General features: G+C 37.3%; 2 protein-coding genes across 6 annotated transcripts; one reads left to right on the forward strand and one right to left on the reverse strand.

Annotated features, from left to right (window-relative positions):
* The first annotated feature begins 587 nt into the window (after nucleotides 1-587).
* LOC140862974 (pentatricopeptide repeat-containing protein At1g73400, mitochondrial-like) lies at nucleotides 588-6,507 on the forward strand. Of its 5 annotated transcripts, none has more exons than XM_073266022.1 (4): nucleotides 588-2,829; nucleotides 4,400-4,536; nucleotides 4,907-4,976; nucleotides 6,269-6,507. In XM_073266022.1, exon 1 carries the CDS (start codon nucleotides 1,054-1,056, stop codon nucleotides 2,800-2,802), a length of 1,749 nt encoding a protein of 582 aa, XP_073122123.1. In that variant the 5' UTR covers nucleotides 588-1,053; the 3' UTR covers nucleotides 2,803-2,829; nucleotides 4,400-4,536; nucleotides 4,907-4,976; nucleotides 6,269-6,507. The 5 variants fall into 5 exon arrangements, with proteins under 5 accessions (XP_073122123.1, XP_073122124.1, XP_073122125.1 ...); XM_073266023.1 differs by having other exon boundaries at nucleotides 4,417-4,536; XM_073266024.1 differs by having other exon boundaries at nucleotides 588-4,536; nucleotides 4,781-4,976.
* Nucleotides 6,508-8,945: 2,438 nt separating this feature from the next.
* LOC140865296 (uncharacterized) lies at nucleotides 8,946-12,146 on the reverse strand. The gene is made up of 5 exons (XM_073269892.1): nucleotides 11,798-12,146; nucleotides 10,768-11,052; nucleotides 10,007-10,162; nucleotides 9,551-9,902; nucleotides 8,946-9,342 (listed from the first exon to the last, which is right to left on the reverse strand). The coding sequence occupies exons 1-4, from the start codon at nucleotides 12,071-12,073 to the stop codon at nucleotides 9,564-9,566; spliced, it is 1,056 nt and encodes a 351-aa protein (XP_073125993.1). The 5' UTR covers nucleotides 12,074-12,146; the 3' UTR covers nucleotides 8,946-9,342; nucleotides 9,551-9,563.
* Nucleotides 12,147-24,182: the final 12,036 nt, after the last annotated feature.

Below are 24,182 nucleotides of genomic sequence, written 5' to 3' on the forward strand. Positions count from 1 at the left end.
ACATGGAATTGGAATTCCATTTTGGTATTTGACAGAAAGTTAAAATATATTTTGAAATTTGATAGTATAAATTTTATATAAATGATATTTTGTAAAAAAAAATTTGAAGAAAACTTAAAATTTATAACTAACGTATATACATTTATTATTAAAAATAATTTAATTATTTTTATAAACCCAAATCCCATAAAATCTCATGAAATCCGACCAGCTTTATAAGGATTTCACTTAATTAAATGAAATCCTATGAAATCCCATCAAATATCAATCCCGTTTTGAAATCCCGTTTTGCCAAACACTAAAACGATATTTTCAATTCCAAATCCACAAAATTCCATGTAAATCCGTGATTCCAAACAAAGTGTAAAGAGTTCATATCATAGTAATTAAATATTAGTCTATGTGGATCGATGCTTTGATTCATTATTCATTTATTATAACTTAACCTAGTACACTTGCTAGAATTTTCAACATGTTCAAGACTCCAATAATCTAATTTCTATGTGATTGTAAGGAGTCATTATATATTTATGGTCCCAAATCAATTTATAATAAACTGAATTCAACATTAAGATACTAACTTTTATGCTATCATGAACGCAACCTAGTTTATGATATAAAACATCAAATTTATCATTGGCACAAAACGAAATGTCAAATGAATTTTAAAGTATTGGATTCACTAGTTTATGATATAAAACGTCAAATTTATTATCAGCAGAAAATAAAGAATACTAGCTACAATTTTTTTCATTTTGTTATTTTCTCTGAAATACTCGCTCATTCTTTGTCAGCCTGAATCTGAGATAGAACCATGATTATTTCCTCCGGAAGTTGGATGACAATACTGGAGTGACTCCAGTTTCAATTGGGTACCCGTCGTTTGGTATGCGAGCGGAGAATTTGTAATGCGGTGTACCTGTTCGACGAATTGCCTCAACAAGTGATTGTGCATTTGTGTTTGGTGTGTAAGTATAAACCGTAAGCCGGATCCTTTTCATTGTACATCAACTTCAACGCGTTGGATTTGCTACTGGTTGTTATTCTCTTGAGATGTTGCGTCAACTTTCAGTTTCACATGCTCTTTATACAACTCAGAGATTCTTGAGCGTTTTTTGTTCGCTACCGCTCGCATGTTACGGTAACCCACCACCTCGCACGGATTCATTCAATTGTTTCAGCAGAAACGCCATTTCCGGACGTCCATTGTCTGCATTGGATCAAACTGTGTTCATCAGCCAATATTTTCTGCATGCTACGTATTTAAGTAACGCTGCTAAGAATAGTTCATTGGTTTTGGGTTTGATTCTTCGGAAATTTTGTACACTGGAAGGGGTTGTTTTTGAGGAGATATCTAATATTGGTAGTGTTGATTGTGCTGATGAGGTTTACAAAATAGTGTTGGATTACTCGAATCCAGAATATAAAATGGAGGAGGCTCTTGATAGACTAGCGGTAAAACTGACAACCCCTTTGGTAATAGAGGTCTTGCACAGGATTCGTTACGAGGAGAAATTAGCACTAAGGTTCTTTCAGTGGGCGGCGCTTCAAGAACATTATAATCACGAGCCTGAAGCATATAATAAGATGATTGACATTCTGTCTAGTACTAAATACAAGGTCAAGCAGTTTCGTATTGTTTGTGATCTTCTATATTACATGAAACAAAGCAAAAAGACTTCTGTTCCCATTGAGCAGTTGTTGACCATTTTGAGGCGCTATGCTGAGAAGCATTTGACTCATCTTCGAAAGTTTGCGCAGAAGAAGAAGATTAGAGTGAAAACCCAACCAGAGATTAATGCATTTAATCTACTGCTGGATGCTTTGTGCAAATGTTCTCTTGTCGAGGATGCGGAGGCGATGTTTAAGAGAGTGAAGGTCAAGATCCATCCAAATGCTGACACTTACAATATTTTGTTTTTCGGGTGGTGCAGAGTTAGGAATCCGACAAGAGGAATGAATGTGCTTCAAGAAATGATTAATGAGGGTCATTCACCTGAAAGTTTCACATATAACACAGCCATCAACACATTCTGCAAAGCAGGGATGGTAACTGAAGCTGCCAAGCTTTTGGAGTTCATGAACTCCCAGGGCTCGTCTATATCCTCCCCCACTGCAAAATCTTATGTGATTATGATGATAGCACTTGCTGAAAATGATAGGATGGAGGAATGTTTTAAAATGTTAAATGATATGAAAAAGAGTGGATACCTTCCTGATGTGTCAACATACAAAGAACTTGTTGAGGGCATGTGTTCTGCTGGAAAGATTGAGGCAGCTTATAAATTTTTGGAAGAGATGGGAAGAACAGGCTACCCTCCTGATATTGTCACGTATAATTGTTTTCTCAAAGTTCTCTGCGATAATAAGAACCGCGATGAAGCTTTTGCACTTTTTAATAAAATGATTGAGGCAGGTTGTATCCCAAGTGTACAAACTTATAATATCCTGATTGCAATGTTTTTTAGAATTGGTGATACTGATGGTGCCTTTGAGGCTTGGGATGATATGGATGAGAGGGGTTGTTCACGCGACAGTAATACTTATTGTGTGATGATTGAAGGGCTTTTCGGATGCAATAATGCTAAAGATGCAAGTTTCCTTTTGAACCAAGTTATAAACATGGGGATGAAGTTGCCATATGTGAAATTTGATGCCTTCTTGACGCAGCTTTCTAAAGTTGGTGATCTTGGGTCAATTCATAGACTGTCAGAGCACATGAGAAAATTCTACAACCCTGCTATTGCACGTAGAGTCGCCTTGAATCAGAAGCGGAAAAGCATGAGCTTGAGAGGAAATTGAGTGGTGTGACAGTTAATCAAAATGGTTGTAAGTGTTTGTTTCCATTCTTCTCTTATATAACGTCAATCATTAATCCACGGGTTCTAAACAAATTCCTCAATAAACAGATTTGCTTGACACAAAGTCTTTGAAATTCTTTGCCTGAGTTTTTGCTGATTTAATTTCTTGTATTCTGAACTAAAGCAACTGTGGCATTTACACACACACTACAAAGATGATTGATCTTTGAGAACAATGAAGAGCTCTTGAATTCTAATTTCATTGGCAGAGGTGTTGCTATACGCAAGAGATAAAGTAAACAATTCTGATTCGTGGTCAGGTTGCTTTCTCCTTGTTTAGGTTTCTTTGTTTCCTTCATAATCTTATAAAATCTATTGTGCCTCATGGAGAAACTTCTAGGGGTAAGGCATACCAAGGATTTGGATTGGATTGGATTGGATGAGGTGTCCTAATGTGTTTTAAGAGTAGAAATTTGAATTTTTAGTAAAATTTGAAATTTTTTCATTTGGGATCATTGGCCCTTTGCTAGCTCTGGTTCTGGAAAACTTAATCAATCGCTTCTGAGGTTGGACAAAGGCTGATAATCTGCACAGTTCAAATTTTTCTTAGAGTGCTATATAGCACTTATAATTGTTAAAGTTTGGACTTAGACCTAACTCCACCCCAAAAGCTAATTCAAGGGGCGATGATTGTCCTATTCCATATATAGGACTCCCAAGAATTTTATCTACCCGATGTGGGACACCATTAACACATCAACACACCTCTCTCACGCCTAGGAATGAAACGACTCGAGCATGGAGACATTAACGAATGACCCAACTATGGGAATAACGTGTGGCCCAAGTATACGGAGTTAGACAATCCTCTTCCCTTGAGTTATCTTTTGGGGTTTAGTTAGGTTTAAGTCTACCTTCTTAACATGATATCAGAGCCAGGTTCCGACCCTGACCCAGCCCACTGTTATGTGTTGGACTGCCGATAATTGGGTCACCCGTTAATATATCCACGTTTCAAATGCTCATTCCTGAGCGTGAAGGGGGTGTTGGTGTGTTAGTTGTGCCACATCGGTTACCTAAAATTCCTGGGAGTTCCATATATGAAATTAAACAATCCTCTCCTCTTGAGCTAGCTTTTGGGGTTGAGTTAGGTCCAACTCCACCTTATCGACTAGGTAAAGTTCCTTGGAGTTTCATATATAGTGTTGGACAATCCTCCCCCCTTGAGCTAGCTTTTGGGGTTGAGTTAGGTCCAAATCCAGTCTCTTGTTGAGTTAGGTCCAAATCCAATCTCTTTAACAAGAAAATACCGAGACCTGTGTGTGTGAGTGATTGAGTCATGTTTTTGTGTTTCGTACTTGATGAAAACTAGAAAGTTGTTTGGTTGGCCCTTTCTTTCCTTTGATTTTCTGAAACACGTCTTCAAAAATGCCAATTTTAAGAAATATGCTGTAGTTTTTTCACATTTGCAGATGGAATGTTACACCAAAATTAAGGTCACTTAAAAACTTGGTGAAATACACAGAAAAATATAAATCATGGAATAAAATGTTTTGGGAATTCAAAACTTTCACTGCTCATTCTAATTTCTCAATCAGTGCTTGCGAAACTGAAGGTGAAGAGCAGGAAAAGCCAGTCAAGAATATCTTTTGTGAATCCTATTCTGAGTAAAGTGGATGTGTCAGGTTACCACAGGCACAAGTGCAGCCATGACACCCCGGACCTCTGGGAATCTGTAAGATCTGGGATTTTCATATATCTGTCGTTTTTCTAAAGAACGGTTTGATGAATTTTCATTATTTTCTTGCTTTATTGGTTCTTTACATTGATGTGTACTTAAAGTTTATGATTGATGCTAAAATACATTCAAAAATCACATAAAAAATCTGGAGTTGAACGATCATTCAAAGATTTTGTTTTTTTCGTTATTTAATAAGGTCTCTAACAAAAATGACCTTTCTCTTTCCTTTTCCGGGTAGATGTCCAACAAAGAAGAATACTGTGATGAAAATTTGGAGTTAAAATCTAACTAGACGGAACAGCTCTAAACTTGATTAGCCAGATTCTGGTAGCACCTAAATTTAAGCCCATGTTTTTCCTACCAGGCAAGGATTACGAGAAACAAATGGGATTTATGATGACAATGCTCCAGTTCCAGCACACTGGAATCACAAGGTTAGATCAATGGCCTTTGCTAAAAATTATTTCTGATTTTAGGAAAAGAGCTTTTTTCAGTATGAATTTTTTGTTGGGAGCGATCCTCCACATTTTGCAAGTGCTGAATTTCTTGGTTTGCATAGGAAATATGCTTCGCAAATTGCATTCTTTGTGCAACATCGTGCATAATTGACAACTCCGTTATGGATTTCTGGTTCAAATTTCGTCTCTTTATTGCAACAGTGATGAATTTCTATATACCCATCTCCCAATACTGTATAATGCATCGGTTCTTGATACACTGATATTAAATTGGAAACAAAGAAACCAAGTGATAACAACAAATGGATTCAATTATGGAGGGGGGATATCTCTCTAATAGACTTGAAGGATCAATTGGAATATGTAAAAGACCAGCCTATGCCTATGCCTATTTCTTTGGCAAAATTAGAATTCGAAAAGACTAATTAACGTAGTGCTTGGGATTACTTCCATAAAGTTTGAAATTTTGTATAAACACTTTTTGGAAGCAATCCCAAACACTATCTGAATCAAACTATGTCGTTTCACCCCTCATTTCTTTTTTGTTTATTGAAAAATTTTTGGTCAAATTAGGGGACAGGTTCCATGAATATAGATAACACGTATGAGGTTGAAATGGATGACATATTTGAGGAGTTATTCTTTACATCGATGGCTGTGTTGCAAAGTGCCAACTTGATGTTATCAACTGTTTCGAATATTTACATGCATGCTACAAGAGAACGAATATAAGAAATACCTACTCTCACTAGAAAAAAGTTGGATGTTTGTTACGTAGGCCTCAGCCACCAGTTTTTGACTCCATTACCACAAATGTTCTCAGTTGTTTAGATTACAATGCTAATGGGTTAATGTAGACTTGTAACTGTGTTCAACCCAGATATATGGTACGATAGTTGTTTTTTTTCATCGGGTTATTGAAGTAAGCAATTACAACACTTTTGATGTCATAAAAGGGTGTGTGCCATATAATTTGTTAACATATCTCTGCACTTTCTATTCTTTATCGTGATCTAAAAAGTGGAACTTTGGGACGAGACATCTCCGCCGTGAATGTTGTTACTTGATTTTTAAGAAGCTCCGTTTGTTGGTCTAGTTTAGAGCTTCTGTGATCTAGGAAGTCATCTGTATTGTATTTAGTTGCCTTGTCAAAGCCAATAAAATCTGGCCTTTGAATGGAGGAATGATGTCGATGTCTCGTTCATGTGTTCACCGTAACAGTTTGAGATTCTGTTGTTGCCTGATCGATTTCTCCTTCTGTTCATCAGGGGGAACGCCTTCCAATTCCATTTGCAAAAGCGGAAAAGGGCAAGCCTTTGCAAGTGTATTTTTATAGCAGCTGCTTTGCTCCACTGATCTCTGGCAATTCTATAATTCTTGCTGTTTCAATATCCTCAGATTCACAAACTCAATATATATAGATATCCTAAAATTTTTATCTCTGCAAGTATTGCATTGAGTACTTTACATGTAAAGACTAGTTGGTTTTATCCACTCAATGCACAAATTTGACCACAGTTTTTTGTTTGTTGCAATACATATCCTATATGACTACTCAACGTCAATGTTCGTTCCTTTTGTTTTTACTAGCAAAAAGAACGTGCGATGCACGTTTACACCAATTAAATATATATGAATTAAAAACATATATATAATTAAAAAAATTGAATCTCTGAAGCTTGTGTTATAAAAAAAATGATAATATAATAAGCATAACACATATAAAACAATATGAATTGAAGAAAAAAAATATTTATACATCCACAAAATCATACAATAAAAAAAGAGTTACAAAACAGAATAAATCAATAATTTAGATAAATATATAATGATAACTAATGATCACATTAATATGTATCAAACTATAATGTTCATAACTAACCAATAAAGAGAGTCTATAAAAAAATTGAACATATAACATTATGTTAAATTATCTTCTATCTTGTTAATTTTTTTTTGTACATTTATATGAAAGAGATAAGTAATTTATTTTTAATTGTTCATAATTATTGGTTCTTAGAAACTATTGGATATTGTACTACTGCTTTAATTAATTTAATTTAATTTAATTTTTTTTTTATACTTGCTTTATTACCAATAAATTAGAATATTAATAAAAAAAATTTGACCAAGTTTTTAGATTTTTTTCCTGATTTCCAAATTGTATAATTTCAGATAATGATTATATATTAGGTGGTATTCTGCTAACTACAATTATGATGTCATTTTATGAACTTCATTTAATAAATTATAAATTAAATTAACTATATATTTTATTGGGTACAATTATGTTAGGACGATTATATCATTCAAATTAATTTGATATAATAAATTATAAAATGTGAAAAATAGAATAAACCATCAAAAATCAATATTGTTTAATGAATAATAAATTATTAATTATTGATAAAATTAAAAATTAAACATAAGTTCAATATAACTTGGAAGGTAATATTTTGATCTATTTTTCAAAATCACCACATTATGGTTTGCCATTTGTACACTCTCAAATTAAACTCTTTATTTATTTTTTTATTTTATCGATAGTTAATTATTTATCCATTAAAGTAGTATAATTTCATGTGATACTAATAGGCCATATATCAACTCATTTTTTGATTAATAAATAAAAAAAATTGTTACCAAAAAGATGTCTAAAAAATTAAAACTCGGTGGTCATTGTTTTTTTTTAACATTCATTGCATGTCATTACAATTATATTGATATATTGTTATGATTAAGTGCTGGTGAATGAGCCAAAATATATTATATTTTTTATTCAAATTATTTGTTTATTATATTTGTTTATTAGTTAATGTTTGATTGTTTTTTTGTCGATATGTATGAAATTAATAAATTGTCATTTTATGTGTATGAAATTAATAAATTGTCATGAGATTATTTTTATGATTAAGTACTATTTGATAATTACTTATTAACCCGATTATTAAAATTACATGTAAATTTTTTGGATACAATATTTTGGCTAAAGAGTTTAATTTGAGAGTGTACAAATGGCAAACCATAATGTGGTGATTTTGAAAAATAGATCAAAATATTACCTTCCAAGTTATATTGAACTTATGTTTAATTTTTAATTTTATCAATAATTAATAATTTATTATTCATTAAACAATATTGATTTTTGATGGTTTAATTTAATGATTAATGATTTTTGATGTTATAAATAACTGAAAATTTATAAGCAGATAAATAATCCATAGATAAGTAATATAATGTAAATTAAAAATAAATAGGAAAAAATAGTTAATACATTATTTGATTTGATGAATAGATTATAATTTATTTGATATAATTGATGTAAAATTATTAATTAATAAATAGATAAATAATATGACGAAAATAAGGCAAAATTAATTGGGATAAGTTATACATAGATTAATAATACATCAAACCAAACAATGCTTATTAATGAAAATAGTTAGTTAGTTAATTGAGAAAAATGTGGGTAATTAATTTAGTCTTGATGTTTTAATTATAAGTAATTATATTAATGAATATTTTAGTGGATGTAATGATGTAAATATAGAAGTTTTGTTGGAAGGTTAAATTAAATATGTAAATATAGAAGTTTTGTTGGGTATATAGATATAGATTGTAAAAAAGTGTTACTTTCGCCTAAAAAATCGATGTTTCTCTTGGAGTGGCTGTACATGCCTTTTTTAAAAATACCGACATATTATCACATTTATTCTAAAAAAACAACACTTTGATTAAATAAAATTTATTAATCAGATAAAATATTTTCATTCTTAGTTTTTTTTTTAATATAAAAATAGACTATAATTATTTAAATATTTTAGGTACAGATCAACTGGTCCTACGATCATTCCCACACTGCCCCTTCCAACTATTTTTCTTACTAATATTCTCGTATTGCAAAATGCATTACTTGCTACCCCATTAATTGTCGTACTCATGTCGAATTTCAATGTTGTATCGTTATAACAAAGTATACTTGTAACTTCAATTTTATTTACACCCAAGTGTTTTACATGCGAGAACTCAAGAAAATCTGATAAGTGCAGCACAGCACAGCGGAGTTGGACTCTTTTCTCTTACCAAGGACGAAACCGATGCATATAAAGTGGTAGATTCCATCCGCGAGCAGGGAATGGGTTGAAAATAAATAGTGTACCATTTCACATCATAAATGTATCATCTATTACCTCGACCAGAATCAAATAAACATGAAATAAACACTCTGCAAATACATAGTGATACATGACAAAATCCCAAAATGCAGCACGTTAATGAGGATGATGTCAGAGTTCGAGAAATGCATTTCCGTGAATCATATAGAAGGCGTCTCCAATTTGTCCTGGAAGGGCAAAAACAATAGATGTATGCGAATAATTTCAACAAGAAATATAAAACATGAGTTCTTTGAGTATGGATTGGAAGTTCCAGACCGAGTGCTTGAAATAATTGATATTATGATCCAGGATATTGGGGAGGACTTCACATTGTAAAGACGAAATTCATAAAATTAAACAGAGGACCACAATGAATTGAGTATTGAATAATACCTTTTCAGATGCTTTAGACTTCATGGCCATTTGCTTTGGAAGATTCCTTCCCTCTCCAGATTGCCAATACATCATCTGTTCTGAACCGCTGAGTAAAAGTTGATTCTTCTAATTGAGTTGTTGCGCCATGGGCGTATTCAAGGAGACCGGTATAGGCAATCATTGCCCCATTGTCAATACAATACCGGTCATCAGTTGCATATAATTTCCCACCCCTCTCCGAGCACATAATTCTCATCATATCTTGTAATCGCACGTTACATCCCACTCCACCAACAATTAGTACATCCTTTTTGTCACAATGTGCCATCGCTCGCTCGGTGATTTCCACAAGCATTGCAAACAAAACTTCCTAGAATTCAAGATATTCCAGAGCTGTCAACTTCCGCCTTTTTTTAACATGAGCAATGAGATAACATGACTTGGAACAGGAAATATATTTCCCAATAATTTTACCTGCAGGGAATAACACAAATCTGCAGGGGTGCATTCATTATTTTTAAGTTTTTCTTCAGCAGTGGCTTCAATATAACTCAATATCCCACTGAAAGAGACATCCATTCCTTTTACAACATACGGGAGGTCTATAAACTTTTCTCCCTTCTTCGCTAGCTGACAACAGGTCACGCAAATCAGTCCAATCCACAAGTAATTTCTTGCCACATGCAACAATAATGATAAACATAAAAGTATATATGTGGGCTGTGGCGTTTATGTATGTACTATGTACAGATACTATATATATTGTATATATATAAATAGATAATGAATTAGCCAGAATATTTAAATCATCCAAAAGATAAAGTATTTTCTGCTCTGAGAATTGATGCTTCTTATTTTAGACCGTGGAAAGCATATTATCTACTACTACTGGCATTGCTGGTCAGCTGCCGCTACTACGACTTCCACTCCAATACCAATACCATTACTATCATTCCGTGTGAAATGTTTTTCATGCAAACTGCAATTATTTTGTTGACCGATCAACAAGGACACACTTCAAAAAAATTAAGGGCATTAGATACTACTGGTTGATATTGGCACTATTTACTAAAAAGGAAAAAAGGATGAGCTGGTCCAGATACATGTATGCCAGTATCCCGGGCTATAATATTTTGTTCATTTCCTACAAGCTGTTGCTTCTGTCAATTTGTCTATCAAATTTGTTGCATTTTTAAAAAGAAAAAAAAAACCTTTAAACAAAGACACTCACATACCTGTTCTATGTTGTACCCAGGACTAGGATCATTTGAGAGCTTGAGAACCCTTGCAAATCTGTCCAAGCAATTTCCAACAGCGATATCTATCGTCTCTCCGAAAATTCGGTACCTTCCCTCGCTATATGCAATAACCTGAGTGTTTCCCCCACTGACATACAACACAACTGGGTCATCAGCCCCGGTTACTATTCTCCCCATTTCGATATGTGCTACACAATGATTAACTCCAACAATTGGTTTCTTCCAAATCTGTGACAGGATGCGAACCACAATGGCTGAGACCTGCAAGGCAGAACACTCAATATTTAGCTTCATTCTTATCATAAATTCAAAAACTTTCTAACACGATCGACATATAAAAATCCAACAAGCACGAGCTCAATCAGTCATACCTGCCATCCAAAATATTTCATGTTTCCAGATTATATCACAATTATTATGGACAAGTACAAAGCTTGTCAACGAGACACATCATTTTTTGTGATCATATCATCCGCAAGGCGTGCACCATGATTTATTGCTAACATCACACATAAACACAATGTTTTCTAAAAAATATAACAAAAATTGTACACCATGTTATTGATAGTTTGATCATGTCAAGGAAAAATTTAATTCAATTTATTACTTTATCAATCTCTTCTCCAGGAGCAAAACTGAATTAATTCTAATTGATGTTGTAGGCTCATTTATCATTTAATTTATTAGAATAGAACGTTCCAATTCCCCAATAAAAAATGGCTGAATTGAACCAAATTTGAATTTTACATCCGAATCATAGTTACAACTTTCCGTTTGATAAATATAGATGCTTTTCAAGGAGGATAAGAGAAAATCACGCGGTAGTATATTTTTCCTTTTTCTGTGGTCAAAGCACATCAGAACTTGTGTACAATCAAATGTAAACAGTAAAACCATGTTTGTTTCACACTTGGAAGGGGTCATTTTTTGCAACTTCAATAGCACAATCTACATAAAAAGCAACTCTAAACGTCCCAGCCAACCAAAAATTACTAAAAAAAATTACCTGGAGTGGGGCTCCCATGCCAGGGCCTTTGGTATAGCAGAGGCAGTCGATGTCATTGGGCGTAATCTGCGCCTCCTTCAAAGCCGATTTAACAAGGGGCAGCACGTGCTGGAGATGGTGCTGGGCGGTTTCCCTGGGGAGAAAGCCTTGCCCCGGCGGAGTGATGTAAGTGTGGCGTGGATTAGAGAGAATGCTACCGTCCAGCGTCACCGCTCCCACCGCAATTTTGTTGGCTGAGCTCTCAAATCCTAAAGCTATCAGTCTTTTCTTCTCCATTTTCGTTGGCCGCTAACACCAGAGAGAGAAGCTCGGCCTCAGGGTTTTTAGGGTTTCAAAAATAATAATTATTTTTTTTAGATAAATTAAATGGACTTGCCATGCCTACAATTTTATTTAACAGAACTCTTTGCTCAAATATCTTCTTACTCTATGCGTAAAACTCGTTTGTTTTTTTAGACATTTTTTAAAATAAGTGTTTTTTTAAACTATAATTTTTGGCTTTTGAAAATGCTTTTTTTTTTTTACTTAGAAAAACACTTTTTAAGCATTTTTTTTGTTATCCAAAGAACCTTATTATCCGGAAAAACACTTTTTTTTTTTTTTAAAAAAAAATGCTTTTTTGGCCTAGCTTCTGAAACCAAACGAAGCCTTAGACGATGAAACCTCGTTTGTTTAAAAAATATACACATTAAAAAAAAAAAATCCAACAGTGAGTTAAGAAGTTATCACCATTTTATGGGATTTAGCTGATTGCGATATTATTTTAGTTGAGAGGAACATTAGAAATTTTGGCATCTAAATGTTCGTCCCTTGAACCATTATTATCCTAGCTAGGTAGCTTTTTATGTTTTCATCATATACATTGATTTTTTATGCATGTCAATGCATTGACGATAGCTCACACATACATGATGCTAAACATGGGAGTAAAATTGCATACCCCTTGTCACCACTCAAAGTAGGAATCGATGTCAAAAAATCTGAGGACATAAATCTAAAAACCATGCAAATTGAGTCTCGCATATTCTTTAATGGTAAATAGATTATCTAGGGATATTGTTGGATCGGATGAGTGTGGGGGAGGGTTTGAATACACACACTAACACACACTATGAAATTTTTTCCTTCAAAACTGAATTGTGTTGGGTTGGTAACTGAACTCTATCTTTCTCGACTGTCAATATCAATTGTACAACAAGTAAATGTGCGAAATAAGGTCAACTGATAGATTGGAATAATGTGTGAAATGACTTGGTAAAATAAAGTGTAGATCAAAAGTAAAAGTAAGAATGCAAAAGGTTATTTCTGGATGTTCGGAGACTTCAAATACTCCTACATCATCTCTTTTTCTAAGGTTAGAAGGATTTCACTAGAAGAATTTGAGTGTTACAATACTTTGCAAAACCTCAGTCCAGTTTTGGACTTCACACTGCCAAAACTGAAACTCATAATATTTCAACTGATTACAATAATAGTTCTCAAATTATCTAACAATACAAAGATTTACAAGTGAATTCTAAGTACAAATTGATCATTCAACGATCATGTTGGGTTAAATGTGCATGAGTAAGAGTAGTACTAGGATGGATGACCTCAAGGGAAGCTTTAGTACGTCAATTTGCTGACGTTGCGTTGTTTGATCTGGTTGTCTAGCTGGGCCATAAAATTGAGACACCTGATCTTAACGGATAATATTGTCTCTTCTGGGGACATGTCCGAAAATAGGAAAATGATAAGACTGATCTCGAAGAGATATGAGACAACACCAGCAGTAAGACACGCCCTTCCCTAGACTCATGGGCCTAACAACCGGACTCATCTGCGTTACCACAAGTATAAAAAAATAAATTTGCGCCTAGACTCACAACTATAGCTTTTGGAAACTTTGAGTTTTGGTAATTTAGTTGAGTGTTGAAAGCTTGATAGTATTCTTATAATCTATAAATTGCGAGATGGCTCTCAACTGAATCTCCACGACTCTTTATAGGCAACCTAATGTAACAATCACATTTTTTGAAGTTGATATGATGCGGAAAACAATAGTCATTTGAGTGTCGTTTTGTCCACATCATTTGTATTATTCCTTGTACACTGGTAATGGCTGAGGCTTTAAATATAACCGTTAAAATGTATGGAAAAGTTTATACACAAATAGCTTGAATCACAACTGGCTATTTTCTGAAAAGACTGACTGAAATATTTGAATATTCCTTGACGTACATCAGTTGTCATGTCTTCTAGTTATAGTTGAGACCAGTTGGGCATCTTTGACTAGTCGATGAGTATATCCAGTTAACGTTTAGTCAAGGTGCTACGTTCAGTCGTGATTTATAGTCGTCATATACACAACTGCTTTCAGTCACAGTCCTTTGAATATTTCAGTCGTCTGGTCCAGTTTTGTAGAAGTCGGTTACTCTTATGGATAGTTGAATTAAATGTATTTTTTCAGTTTTACCTTGTACCAGTTTTGTCTTTTAAGTAACTTATCCCCAAAACTAAGTGTACCAACATTTTCACCCTTTCTGGTGTTGACAAAACTTATGCATATTCATTTAGTTGTCTTAGGCAAAACTTAACTGATTTTTGCGAGATAAATGAAATAACTGATAAAATTAATAATTCTGAAACTATGAAGTATATAAGACTGATAAGATCTGATAGATTTTGAGAAAAAAATTGATGACTTGTACAAAGTGTAGATAAAATAAGAAAGAAGTCATCTAGCTTCTGCTCTGGCCCTCATGGCCTCTTGGTTGGTCTGCTTTTGAGCCACCGTTGGAAGGTTTTCTTGACTGGTCTCCCTCTTTTTTGTCAACACCAGCAGGGTTGCTGACTGGTTTTGGATGGTGCTAGCAAGAGCAGCTATTTGATATGTTAAGGAGTCCATTTGGAAGAAAGAGTATGTAGTAGCCCGTACCCAAAATCAGTAATTAAGGAATTAATCATAATTACTTGGAAAGAGTTCGGAAGCTCCGAAGGTGAGTTCGGAGGCTCCGATGCAGGATTGGAAGCTCTGATGGTATTACGTCAGGCATGACATGTGGTTGGATCGAAAGCTCCGATCACGATCGGAAGCTCCGATCACCCCTATCCGAAGTCAACAAGTGATATTTTGACACGTGGCAGATCAGGATCTTCGGAAGCTCCGATGGCAGGATCGGATGTTCCGATCGAGGTTCGGACGTTCCGATCGAGGATCGGAGGCTCCGATTGTTGTCTATAAATAGAAGGCCGATAATTCATTTTCAATTGCCAATTCCGGATTTCCTCTCTACTCTAGTCGTATTCGAGTTGTTCTAGCCTTCCTAGGCTTGACCCGAGAGTCGTCGAGGCATTCGATAGTCGTAGCGGAGTTTTGCCCAAGTTCTGGAAGCATCGACATCAAAGGGCTAACGACGGACGAAGGTATAGCTTTTGCTTCCTATAAATATTTAGGAGTATGCAATAGCTTAGTTAAGGCTTTTAGAGCACTATAATGATAGTAGTATCATTTGGCAGTGTAGAGCAGACTATAGGCGTGGACCTAAAGTTGGTAGAGCTTGCACTGATTTGAGGTACGGAAGTACTGTTCGAGATATCCTGACTAAGTATGCATGTATTATGTGACTGCATGATTTATATGTCATTGATTTATGCTGCATTCATTTGCATACTGAGCTATCTCCTTCGAGATGTCTGTTAGTAAGGTTTTTCTCTATCCTGTTAGTGGTTGGACTTCCATCGATTTGGGTCCGGAATATCCACTGGTATTATGGTATAGGAGCCACCTCCTGAAGCGACGACACAACGTGCTACATACCAGGGCCCGGTCTGTCTCTGTTATTTGATCCTTGACCTCGAGTTTATAGGGAGTTCACTTTGCATGCATGTATACTCATACTCTCGTGCTGAGCGTTTTATGCTCACGTCTCGTACTCTGTGTTCTGGACACCCTATTCCATGGGGCAGATTTGCGATTGGATGAGGCGGGTGGATCCAAGAGGGGCTAGTCAGTGGTTGGCCAGCTGGAGCTTCGTCTAGGTTTTATTTCTGTTGTTTTGGGTTGATACAACTATTCGATTTGGTTGTATAATATTCGGATAAATTACAGATTCCTTTCCTTGGGATTGTATTTGTTTATGGTTTCTGCAAGTTTATTCTGATATCTATTTTATTAAGTTAATTGCATGCCTAAGTTCTGTTTAGTAGGTGATCCGGGTAAGGGTCACTACATTTATGGTATCAGAGCATGCAAAAGTATTCTTGGGATTTAGTCTCATCATGAGGTATTTTTGTAGATGGCAAACTACGATGATGAGAGTAGCCACGAAAGTGGAGGCGGTCGTTGGGGCGATGCCGACCAAGAGCGTCGTCGAGAACGGCGTCATCATCATCATGACGACGAGTGTTTTAATGTGCGTCGATTCTTAGCTATGGGTCCTAAGCCCTTAGTTGGAGGTGAGTCTCCGGAGGATGCGGAGAACTGGTTAGACCGCATGGAGATGACTTTTCAGACTTTCCAATGCACCGAGGAGCAGAAGATGGAGACCCTGGGTTATCTTCTGGATGGATGTGCGCGCAGGTGGTGGAGGTTTACTTCTGCACCTTTTGTTGCGGCGAGAGGAGTGGCCACCTGGGCCGAGTTCCGCACAACTTTTCAGAAGTTGTATTTTCCTCCTGCACTCCGTCAGTCGAAGGCAGGCGAGCTTCTGAGTCTGCGACAGGGAGCCATGTCTATTGATGAGTATCAGCAGAAGTTCTTTGATCTGCTATCCTATTGCCTCGAGATTGCTGACAGCTCTGGGATGAAGTATAATCTGTTCCTTCAGGGCCTTAACCCTGAGATTCATGACCCTGTGGCGGTTGGCGACGACATGTCCTACGAGGGCTTGGTGAGCCGTTGTCACCAGGCGGAGGACAGCATTCGGCAAAACAGGTCTTTCCCTCAGTCGAGGCCTGCTAGTTCTTTGGGTCCCCGTACCCAATCTTTTAAGAAGTCTGGATCTACTTCTTCTTCCTCTGGCTCTGCTGGTGTTGTCCGTTTCGGTAAGAAGGACAAGTGTGATCACTGTGGGAAGAACCATCCATCCGACAAGTGCCGTAGAGCTTCTGGAGCTTGTTTCCATTGTGGAGAGACTGGTCATATCCGGAGGGATTGTCCACTATCTGGGGGAGGCGGTTCTGGTTCAGGATCTGGTTCTCAGGCCACCGTACAGCAAAGGTCGCAGGGACAGGCTGCTGGGAGTTCTCATTTGAGGCCACGAGCTTCTGGCCAGGTGTTTGCCCTGAGACATGATCAGGCAGTGGAGGAGAATGAAAAAGTCATCGCAGGTACATTTCTGCTTTATGGTATACCTGCTCTTGTACTTATTGACACTGGTGCATCTCATTCCTTTATTTCTGCACGTTTTGTTAAGAGGCATAAGTTACCATGCATTGCACTAGATGTAGTGATGTCTGTTTCTACTCCGATGGGCCAATCTGCTTTGGCTAAGCGTCTAGTGATGGGTTGCCCTTTAGAGTTCGAAGGGAACATTCTGTTAGCGAATCTCATGGTCCTGGCGATGGACGACTTTGATTGTATTTTGGGAATAGATATGTTGACTACCTATCGAGTTTCAGTGAACTGCTATCAGAGATTAGTACGCTTTCATCCGGAGGGGAGTGAGAGCTGGTTTTTCTATGGTGAGGGAGCGCGACCCCCGATGCCTTTGGTATCAGCTTTGAGAGCCTGTCGAGCTCTAGAGTCTGGCGGGAAAGACTACCTTATCTATGCAGTTGATTTGTCCACTGAGAGAGTTGGGATAGAGAGTATTCCGGTCGTGGATGAATTTCCAGATGTATTTCCTGATGAGATTCCGGGTTTTTCTCCTGTTAGGGAAGTCGAGTTTGGCATAGAGTTTATGCCGGGTACTTTGCCTATTTCTCGAGCACCGTATCGTCTGGCTCCGTCAGAGATGCGTGAGTTGAAGAATTAGCTACAGGACCTTTTGGACAAGGGGTACATTCATCCTAGTGTATCTCCTTGGGGAGCTCCTGTTCTTTTTGTAAAGAAGAAGGATGGGTCGATGCGGCTATGCAATGACTATAGGCAGCTGAATCGTGTTACAGTGAAGAACAAGTATCCGTTGCCTCGCATTGATGACTTGTTTGATCAGCTGCAGGGCACGTCAGTTTACTTCAAGATTGACTTGAGATCTGGGTATCATCAGTTGAGAGTCCGTGATCAGGACGTAGCCAAGACTGCATTCCGTACTCGCTATGGGCATTACGAATTTCTAGTGATGCCATTTGGTTTGACTAATGCGCCGGCTATATTCATGGATCTGATGAACCGTGTCTTCAGGGAGTATTTGGACAAGTTTGTCGTGGTCTTTATTGACGACATCTTGGTTTATTCACGTAATATGAAAGAACATGTTTCTCACTTGCGGTTGGTACTGCAGACTCTTCGAGATGAGCATTTGTACGCCAAGCTGAGCAAGTGTGAGTTTTGGATGGATCGAGTGGTCTTTCTTGGCCATATCATATCCAGGGAGGGGATTTCTGTTGATCCAAGCAAGATTAAAGCGGTACTTAATTGGTCGCGTCCGACGACGGTTGCTGAGATCCGTAGTTTTCTGGGTCTAGCAGGATATTATCTTCGCTTCATTCTGAACTTCTCTCAGTTAGCTCGACCTTTGACGCAGCTTACCCGCAAGGGTGTGGACTTCGAGTGGTCCTCCGAGTGTGAGGAGAATTTCTGTGAGCTTCGACGCGGTTGACTTCTGCGCCGGTGTTAGCATTACTGTCAGGATCTGGAGGGTATGTGGTATACACTGATGCTTCTCTTCAGGGGTTAGGTTGTGTTCTGACTCAGAATGGGCATGTGATCGCATATGCTTCTAGACAGCTGAAGCTTCATAAGGACAACTATCCAGTCCATGATTTGGAGTTAGCAGCCATTGTGTTCGCTTTGAAGATCTGATGTCATTATCTGTATGGCGAGAAATTTGAGATCTTTACTGACCATAAGAGTCTCAAGTATTTGTTCAATCAGGCGGAGTTGAACATGAGGCAGAGACGTTGGATGGACTTACTTAAGGACTATGATTGCGAGATTAAGTACCATCCGGGAGCTGCTAATATCACCGCTGATGCCTTGAGTCGCAAGGTGCGACTATCCGCACTTCAGACTTGTTCGATGTCTAGTGCGATCAGTGACTGTTGTACTTCAGGATATACCTTCAAGCATAAGAAAGGTATGCAGAGTATCCAGATGTTTGCGATACTATCTGAGCCAGCTTTGTATTCGCGGATTCGAGATGCTCAGATGTCTGAATCGAAGACCCAGCGTTTAGCTCGTCTAGCTAACGAGGGTAGCTCGTCTGGATTTCATTATCAGTCAGATGGCTTTCTGTGTTTGTCTGGTAGGCTTGTGATTCCGCAGGATGAAGAGTTGCGAGAGGAGATTTTGTCTCAGGCGCATCGCACTAAGTTAAGTATTCATCCCGGGAGCAACAAGATGTACAAGGATCTACGTACTCGTTTCTGGTGGAAGGGTATGAAACGCAGTGTTTATCAGTTTGTTTCGAGATGTTTGGTGTGTCAACAGGTCAAAGCAGAGCACCGACGACCTGGAGGATTGCTTCACAGTCTGCCTATTCCTGAATGGAAATGGGAGTTTATCACAATGGACTTTGTGACCCATTTGCCGGTATCGCCGAAGAACTATGATGCTATCTAGGTTGTGGTGGACCGACTCACCAAGTCAGCGCATTTCATTGCCTATAGCCGGGAGTACAATGTGGATCGTATGGCTCGATTGTACATTCAGGAGATCGTTCGACTTCATGGAGTGCCTGTGAGCATTGTCAGCGATCAGGACCCCAGGTTTACTTCTAGATTTTGGGGGAGTGTTCAGCGTGCGATGGGTACTACTCTCAGTTTGAGTACTGACTATCATCCGGAAACTGATGGTCAGTCAGAGCGCACTATCCGTACTTTGGAGGATATGCTTAGAGCGTGCGTCATGGATTTTGGTTCAGCCTGGCAGGATCATTTGCCATTAATCGAGTTCACGTACAACAACAGCTATCATACTAGTATTGGAATGGCACCTTTTGAGGCATTGTACGGGCGACGTTGTCATACTCCACTCTTCTGGGAAGAAGTGGGGGAGAGACAGGCTGAGGGACCAGAGTTTATCCAGTAAGCGATAGACATTGTTGATCAGATCAAGAAACGGATTAAGACTTCACAGGATCGTCAGGCCAGCTATGCTAATACCAAGCGTAGGCCTTTGCAGTTCGATGTCGGGAAGAAAGTGTTTCTGAGAGTGTCACCTTTCCGTAAGATTCTCAGATTTGGCCTTAAGGGCAAGTTGTCTCCCAGGTTTATCGGTCCGTTCGAGATCTTGGAGAGCATTGGCGATTTGGCTTATCGGCTAGCTTTGCCACCGCATCTTTCCGGTATTCATGACGTGTTCCACGTATCTCTGTTGCGATGATATGTGGCGGATGAATCTCATATTCTGCAGCGGTCTGAGGTTCAGGTGAACAAGGATTTGACCTATGTTGAGAAACCTATTCGTATCCTGGATTATAAGGATAAAGTTTTGCGGAACAAAGTCATTCCTTTGGTTTTAGTTCAGTGGCAGCGCCGAGGCACTGAGGAAGCTACTTGGGAGCTTGAAGAAAGGATGCGTGAAGACCATCCTGAGTTGTTTTGATTTCATTCTTTCAGTTGTATTCAGTTGCAAACTCTGTAAACGTTTGATTTGAATAAAGAATGTTTCCGATTTCTGTTTTACATTCAGTACTTAAGATCTGTTTTCGAGGACGAAACATCTTAAGTGGGGGAGAATGTAGTAGCCCGTACCCGAAATCAGTAATTAAGGAATTAATCATAATTACTTGGGAAGAGTTCGGAAGCTCTGAAGGTGAGTTCGGAGGCTCCGATGCAGGATCGGAAGCTCCGATGGTATTACGTCAGGCATGAAGTGTGGTTGGATCGGAAGCTCCGATCACCCCTATCTGAAGTCAACAAGTGATATTTTGACACGTGGCAGATCAGGATCTTCGGAAGCTCCGATGGCAGGATCGGACGTTCCGATCGAGGTTCGGACGTTCCGATCGAGGATCGGAGGCTCCGATCGTTGTCTGTAAATAGAAGGCCGAGAATTCATTTTCAATTGCCAATTCCGGATTTCCTCTTTACTCTAGTCGTATTCGAGTTGTTCTAGCCTTCCTAGGCTTGACCCGAGAGTCGTCGAGGCGTTCGATAGTCGTAGCGGAGTTGTGCCCAAGTTCTGGAGGCATCGACATCAAAGGGCTAACGACGGACGAAGGTATAGCTTTTGCTTCCTATAAATATTTAGGAGTATGCAATAGCTTAGTTAAGGCTTTTAGAGCACTATAATGATAGTAGTATCATTTGGCAGTGTAGAGCAGACTATAGGCGTGGACCTAGAGTTGGTAGAGCTTGCACTGATTTGAGGTACGGAAGTAATGTTTGAGATATCTTGACTGAGTATGCATGTATTATGTGACTGCATGATTTATATGTCATTGATTTATGCTGCATTCATTTGCATACTGAGCTATCTCCTTCGAGATGTCTGTTAGTAAGGTTTTTCTCTATCCTGTTAGTGGTTGGACTTCCATCGATTTGGGTCCGGCATATCCACTGGTATTATGGTATGGGAGCCACCTCCTGAAGCGACGGCACAGCGTGCTACATACCAGGGCCCGGTCTGTCTCTGTTATCTGATCCTTGACCTCGAGTTTATAGGGAGTTCACTTTGCATGCATGTATACTCATACTCTCGTGCTGAGCGTTTTATGCTCACGCCTCGTACTCTGTGTTTTGGACACCCTATTCCATGGGAAGGTTTGCGATTGGACGAGGCGGGTGGATCCAAGAGGGGCTAGCCAGTGGTTGGCCAGCTGGAGCTTCGTCTAGGTTTTATTTCTGTTGTTTTGGGTTGATACAGCTATTCGATTTGGTTGTATAATATTTGGATAAATTACAGATTTCTTTCCTTGGAATTGTATTTGTTTATGGTTTCCGCAAGTTTATTCTGATATCTGTTTTATTAAGTTAATTGCATACCTAAGTTCTGTTTAGTAGGTGATCCGGGTAAGGGTCACTACAAGTATCTTGATACTAATCAACCTTTGTTTCAACACTTTCGATCATCTTGGCGAATGTGTCATGAGACGTGGCTTGATACTTGCCAACTTTTGTTTCAACTATCTCAATCATCTTGGCTAATACTTAATGGGATGTGGCTTGCTGAGAGGTTGAATGCTTCCTTAGTGATTCCAGTGAATTGATGTTGCATATTTTCTTGATCGCAAGTGCACGATGTCAAGTTTTAATATATGATTAGTAGATTATCGTTCTCACAAGGATTGAAAATTTATATTCACACTAAATAATGTAACTAAAATAATCTCAACTTTGTTTAGAGAATAAAAGTTTAGAATTTATTAAACTAAAATAAATTAAACAGACCGGAAATTCAAGGAAGGCCTTGGTTACACGATCTGAGACGGGTTATAGATACAAGATATCACTCAATTTTCATTCATGCAAATCATATAAATTGATTATATCATATATTCTAATTTATAGGTCAAAGAACCCTTAATTGTTATTTACTGCCTCTCTTGAGTGCCGAGTAAATTTTATAAGTATTCTAATGTCAATTCAGATATCTCTATGAGAAATCAAACAACAAAATAATTTAATCAAGTTTTATGGTTCTCTTTCAATGATCTCAAAGGAACTTGTAGGCCTTCCGAACTCTACAAAACTCCTAGGTTGTGTTTTCCTTTGATCCTATTCAAAACCTCCTCTCCCGAATGCCAGATTTCAAATAAATATAAGATTTAATCTATGGACAGTAAATTGAAAGACAATCAAAACAAGAATATACAAATAAATTGTTAAGAACTAATAATAGTAGGCAAAATAATATTCAAAAATAAAAATCAAATCAAGATCCGTCAATCTCTAGAAATAACCAATAAGTTTATAATGAAATACTTAAACATAGGGGTGGGATCGGGTCGGGACACGTCCCGTAACCCCCTTACCCGATTCCCGTCCCGATAGGAAATGAGATATTTTTTTCTCTCGATCCCGCACCCGAGAAGTGTTGGGATCCAAATGTTTGGGATCCCGAACATTCGGGATCCCGTCGGGTCGAGAGAGGGTAATCCCGAACAATATTTGTTTAAAAAAGATTTCTATGAAAATAAATTTTTAAAAAAAAATTATGAAAAAACTCAAACAATTTCTTAGTAAATTACAAATAAATTAATTTTTTTTTGTATATAACCATTAAAAAACTAAAACATCTTCTTAGTACATTATAAATAAACTAAAACAACTACTTGATTAATACAATAAAAACATATAATTATTCATAATAATAAAAAAACAAAATAAAAATTTATAACTCAATGTTAATATTAAAAAAATAAATATAATTATAAAAAATAATTATATGGTAGATAATTATAAAACATTAATATTAAAATAGAAAATTATTAAAAAAAATTATTTTTTATTTAAAAAATATTATTACAAAATATTATTTATATATTCGGGTCGGGTCGGGTCGGAAATTCCGTCGGCTAAAGTTGCCTATCCCGATCCCAAAATTGATCGGGTCGGGAATAGTTCGGGACGGAAAAAATTCGAGATGGGAACGGGTTGGGAATCGGGAAGGGTCGGGATTTTTTTGAAATTTTCCAGCCCTAGCAAGAGTCACAAAAGTCATATATTGACAAACCCTTAGATTCAATCGCAGCACAAGCATGATTACAAGGGATCCCATTAATTTTCCAGATTCTACATGAGCAACTCGAGTTTCCCAAATCCACTGCACAACTTTTATCACCATCAAGAACCTCAAAAAGCCATGAACTAGACCTATCAACCTTCAAATTTCGAGATTTAGTGTAGTTTCGTAACAAACTATTTTCTGGCTTAGGACATAGGTTTCCAACCATTAGTAGAGATGACTCTCGTCGATTATTCATCATGTTCATAATTTGTAACTGTATGGTATCAATCATGGATGCAATTGGCAAATGCCTTGCGGGTTTAACCCAACCATTCCAACATTCTGCTTGATTGTTGTTGATTATGCCCCATTTTTTCCAGAAAATAAGCAATTTGCCCAATTTTTGGGATCTGAATTTTTAATAAATTCTTCTGAAAGAGGCATTGACTTGATTATACTAGGAATATGAACAATAAACTCACTCTCCGTTGCCGCGTATGCTGCTTTTTGGAATATAGATTCCCAATGTTTTTTGTTGTGCAATGGATACTTCTTCAAAACCTAAAATTTAAATAACACAATATTAAAAATCTCATATACAAAATATATTATTTAAAAGCAAATGAACTG

This window comes from Henckelia pumila, chromosome 4, assembly GCF_033568475.1.
Source record: "Henckelia pumila isolate YLH828 chromosome 4, ASM3356847v2, whole genome shotgun sequence".
In the NCBI taxonomy this organism is placed as follows: domain Eukaryota; kingdom Viridiplantae; phylum Streptophyta; class Magnoliopsida; order Lamiales; family Gesneriaceae; genus Henckelia; species Henckelia pumila.

What these genes read in the sequence shown, in the direction of transcription:
- LOC140862974 (XM_073266024.1), top strand. Translation starts at nt 1,054, where the DNA reads ATGTTGCGTCAACTTTCAGTTTCACATGCTCTTTATACAACTCAGAGA.
- LOC140865296 (XM_073269892.1), bottom strand. Translation starts at nt 12,073, where the DNA reads ATGGAGAAGAAAAGACTGATAGCTTTAGGATTTGAGAGCTCAGCCAAC. An exon ending in GCATGGGAGCCCCACTCCAG is followed by an intron (nt 11,053 to 11,797) that starts GTAATTTTTTTT and finishes TCTGCCTTGCAG; the next exon opens with GTCTCAGCCATTGTGGTTCG. An exon ending in CTGGGTACAACATAGAACAG is followed by an intron (nt 10,163 to 10,767) that starts GTATGTGAGTGT and finishes ACCTGTTGTCAG; the next exon opens with CTAGCGAAGAAGGGAGAAAA.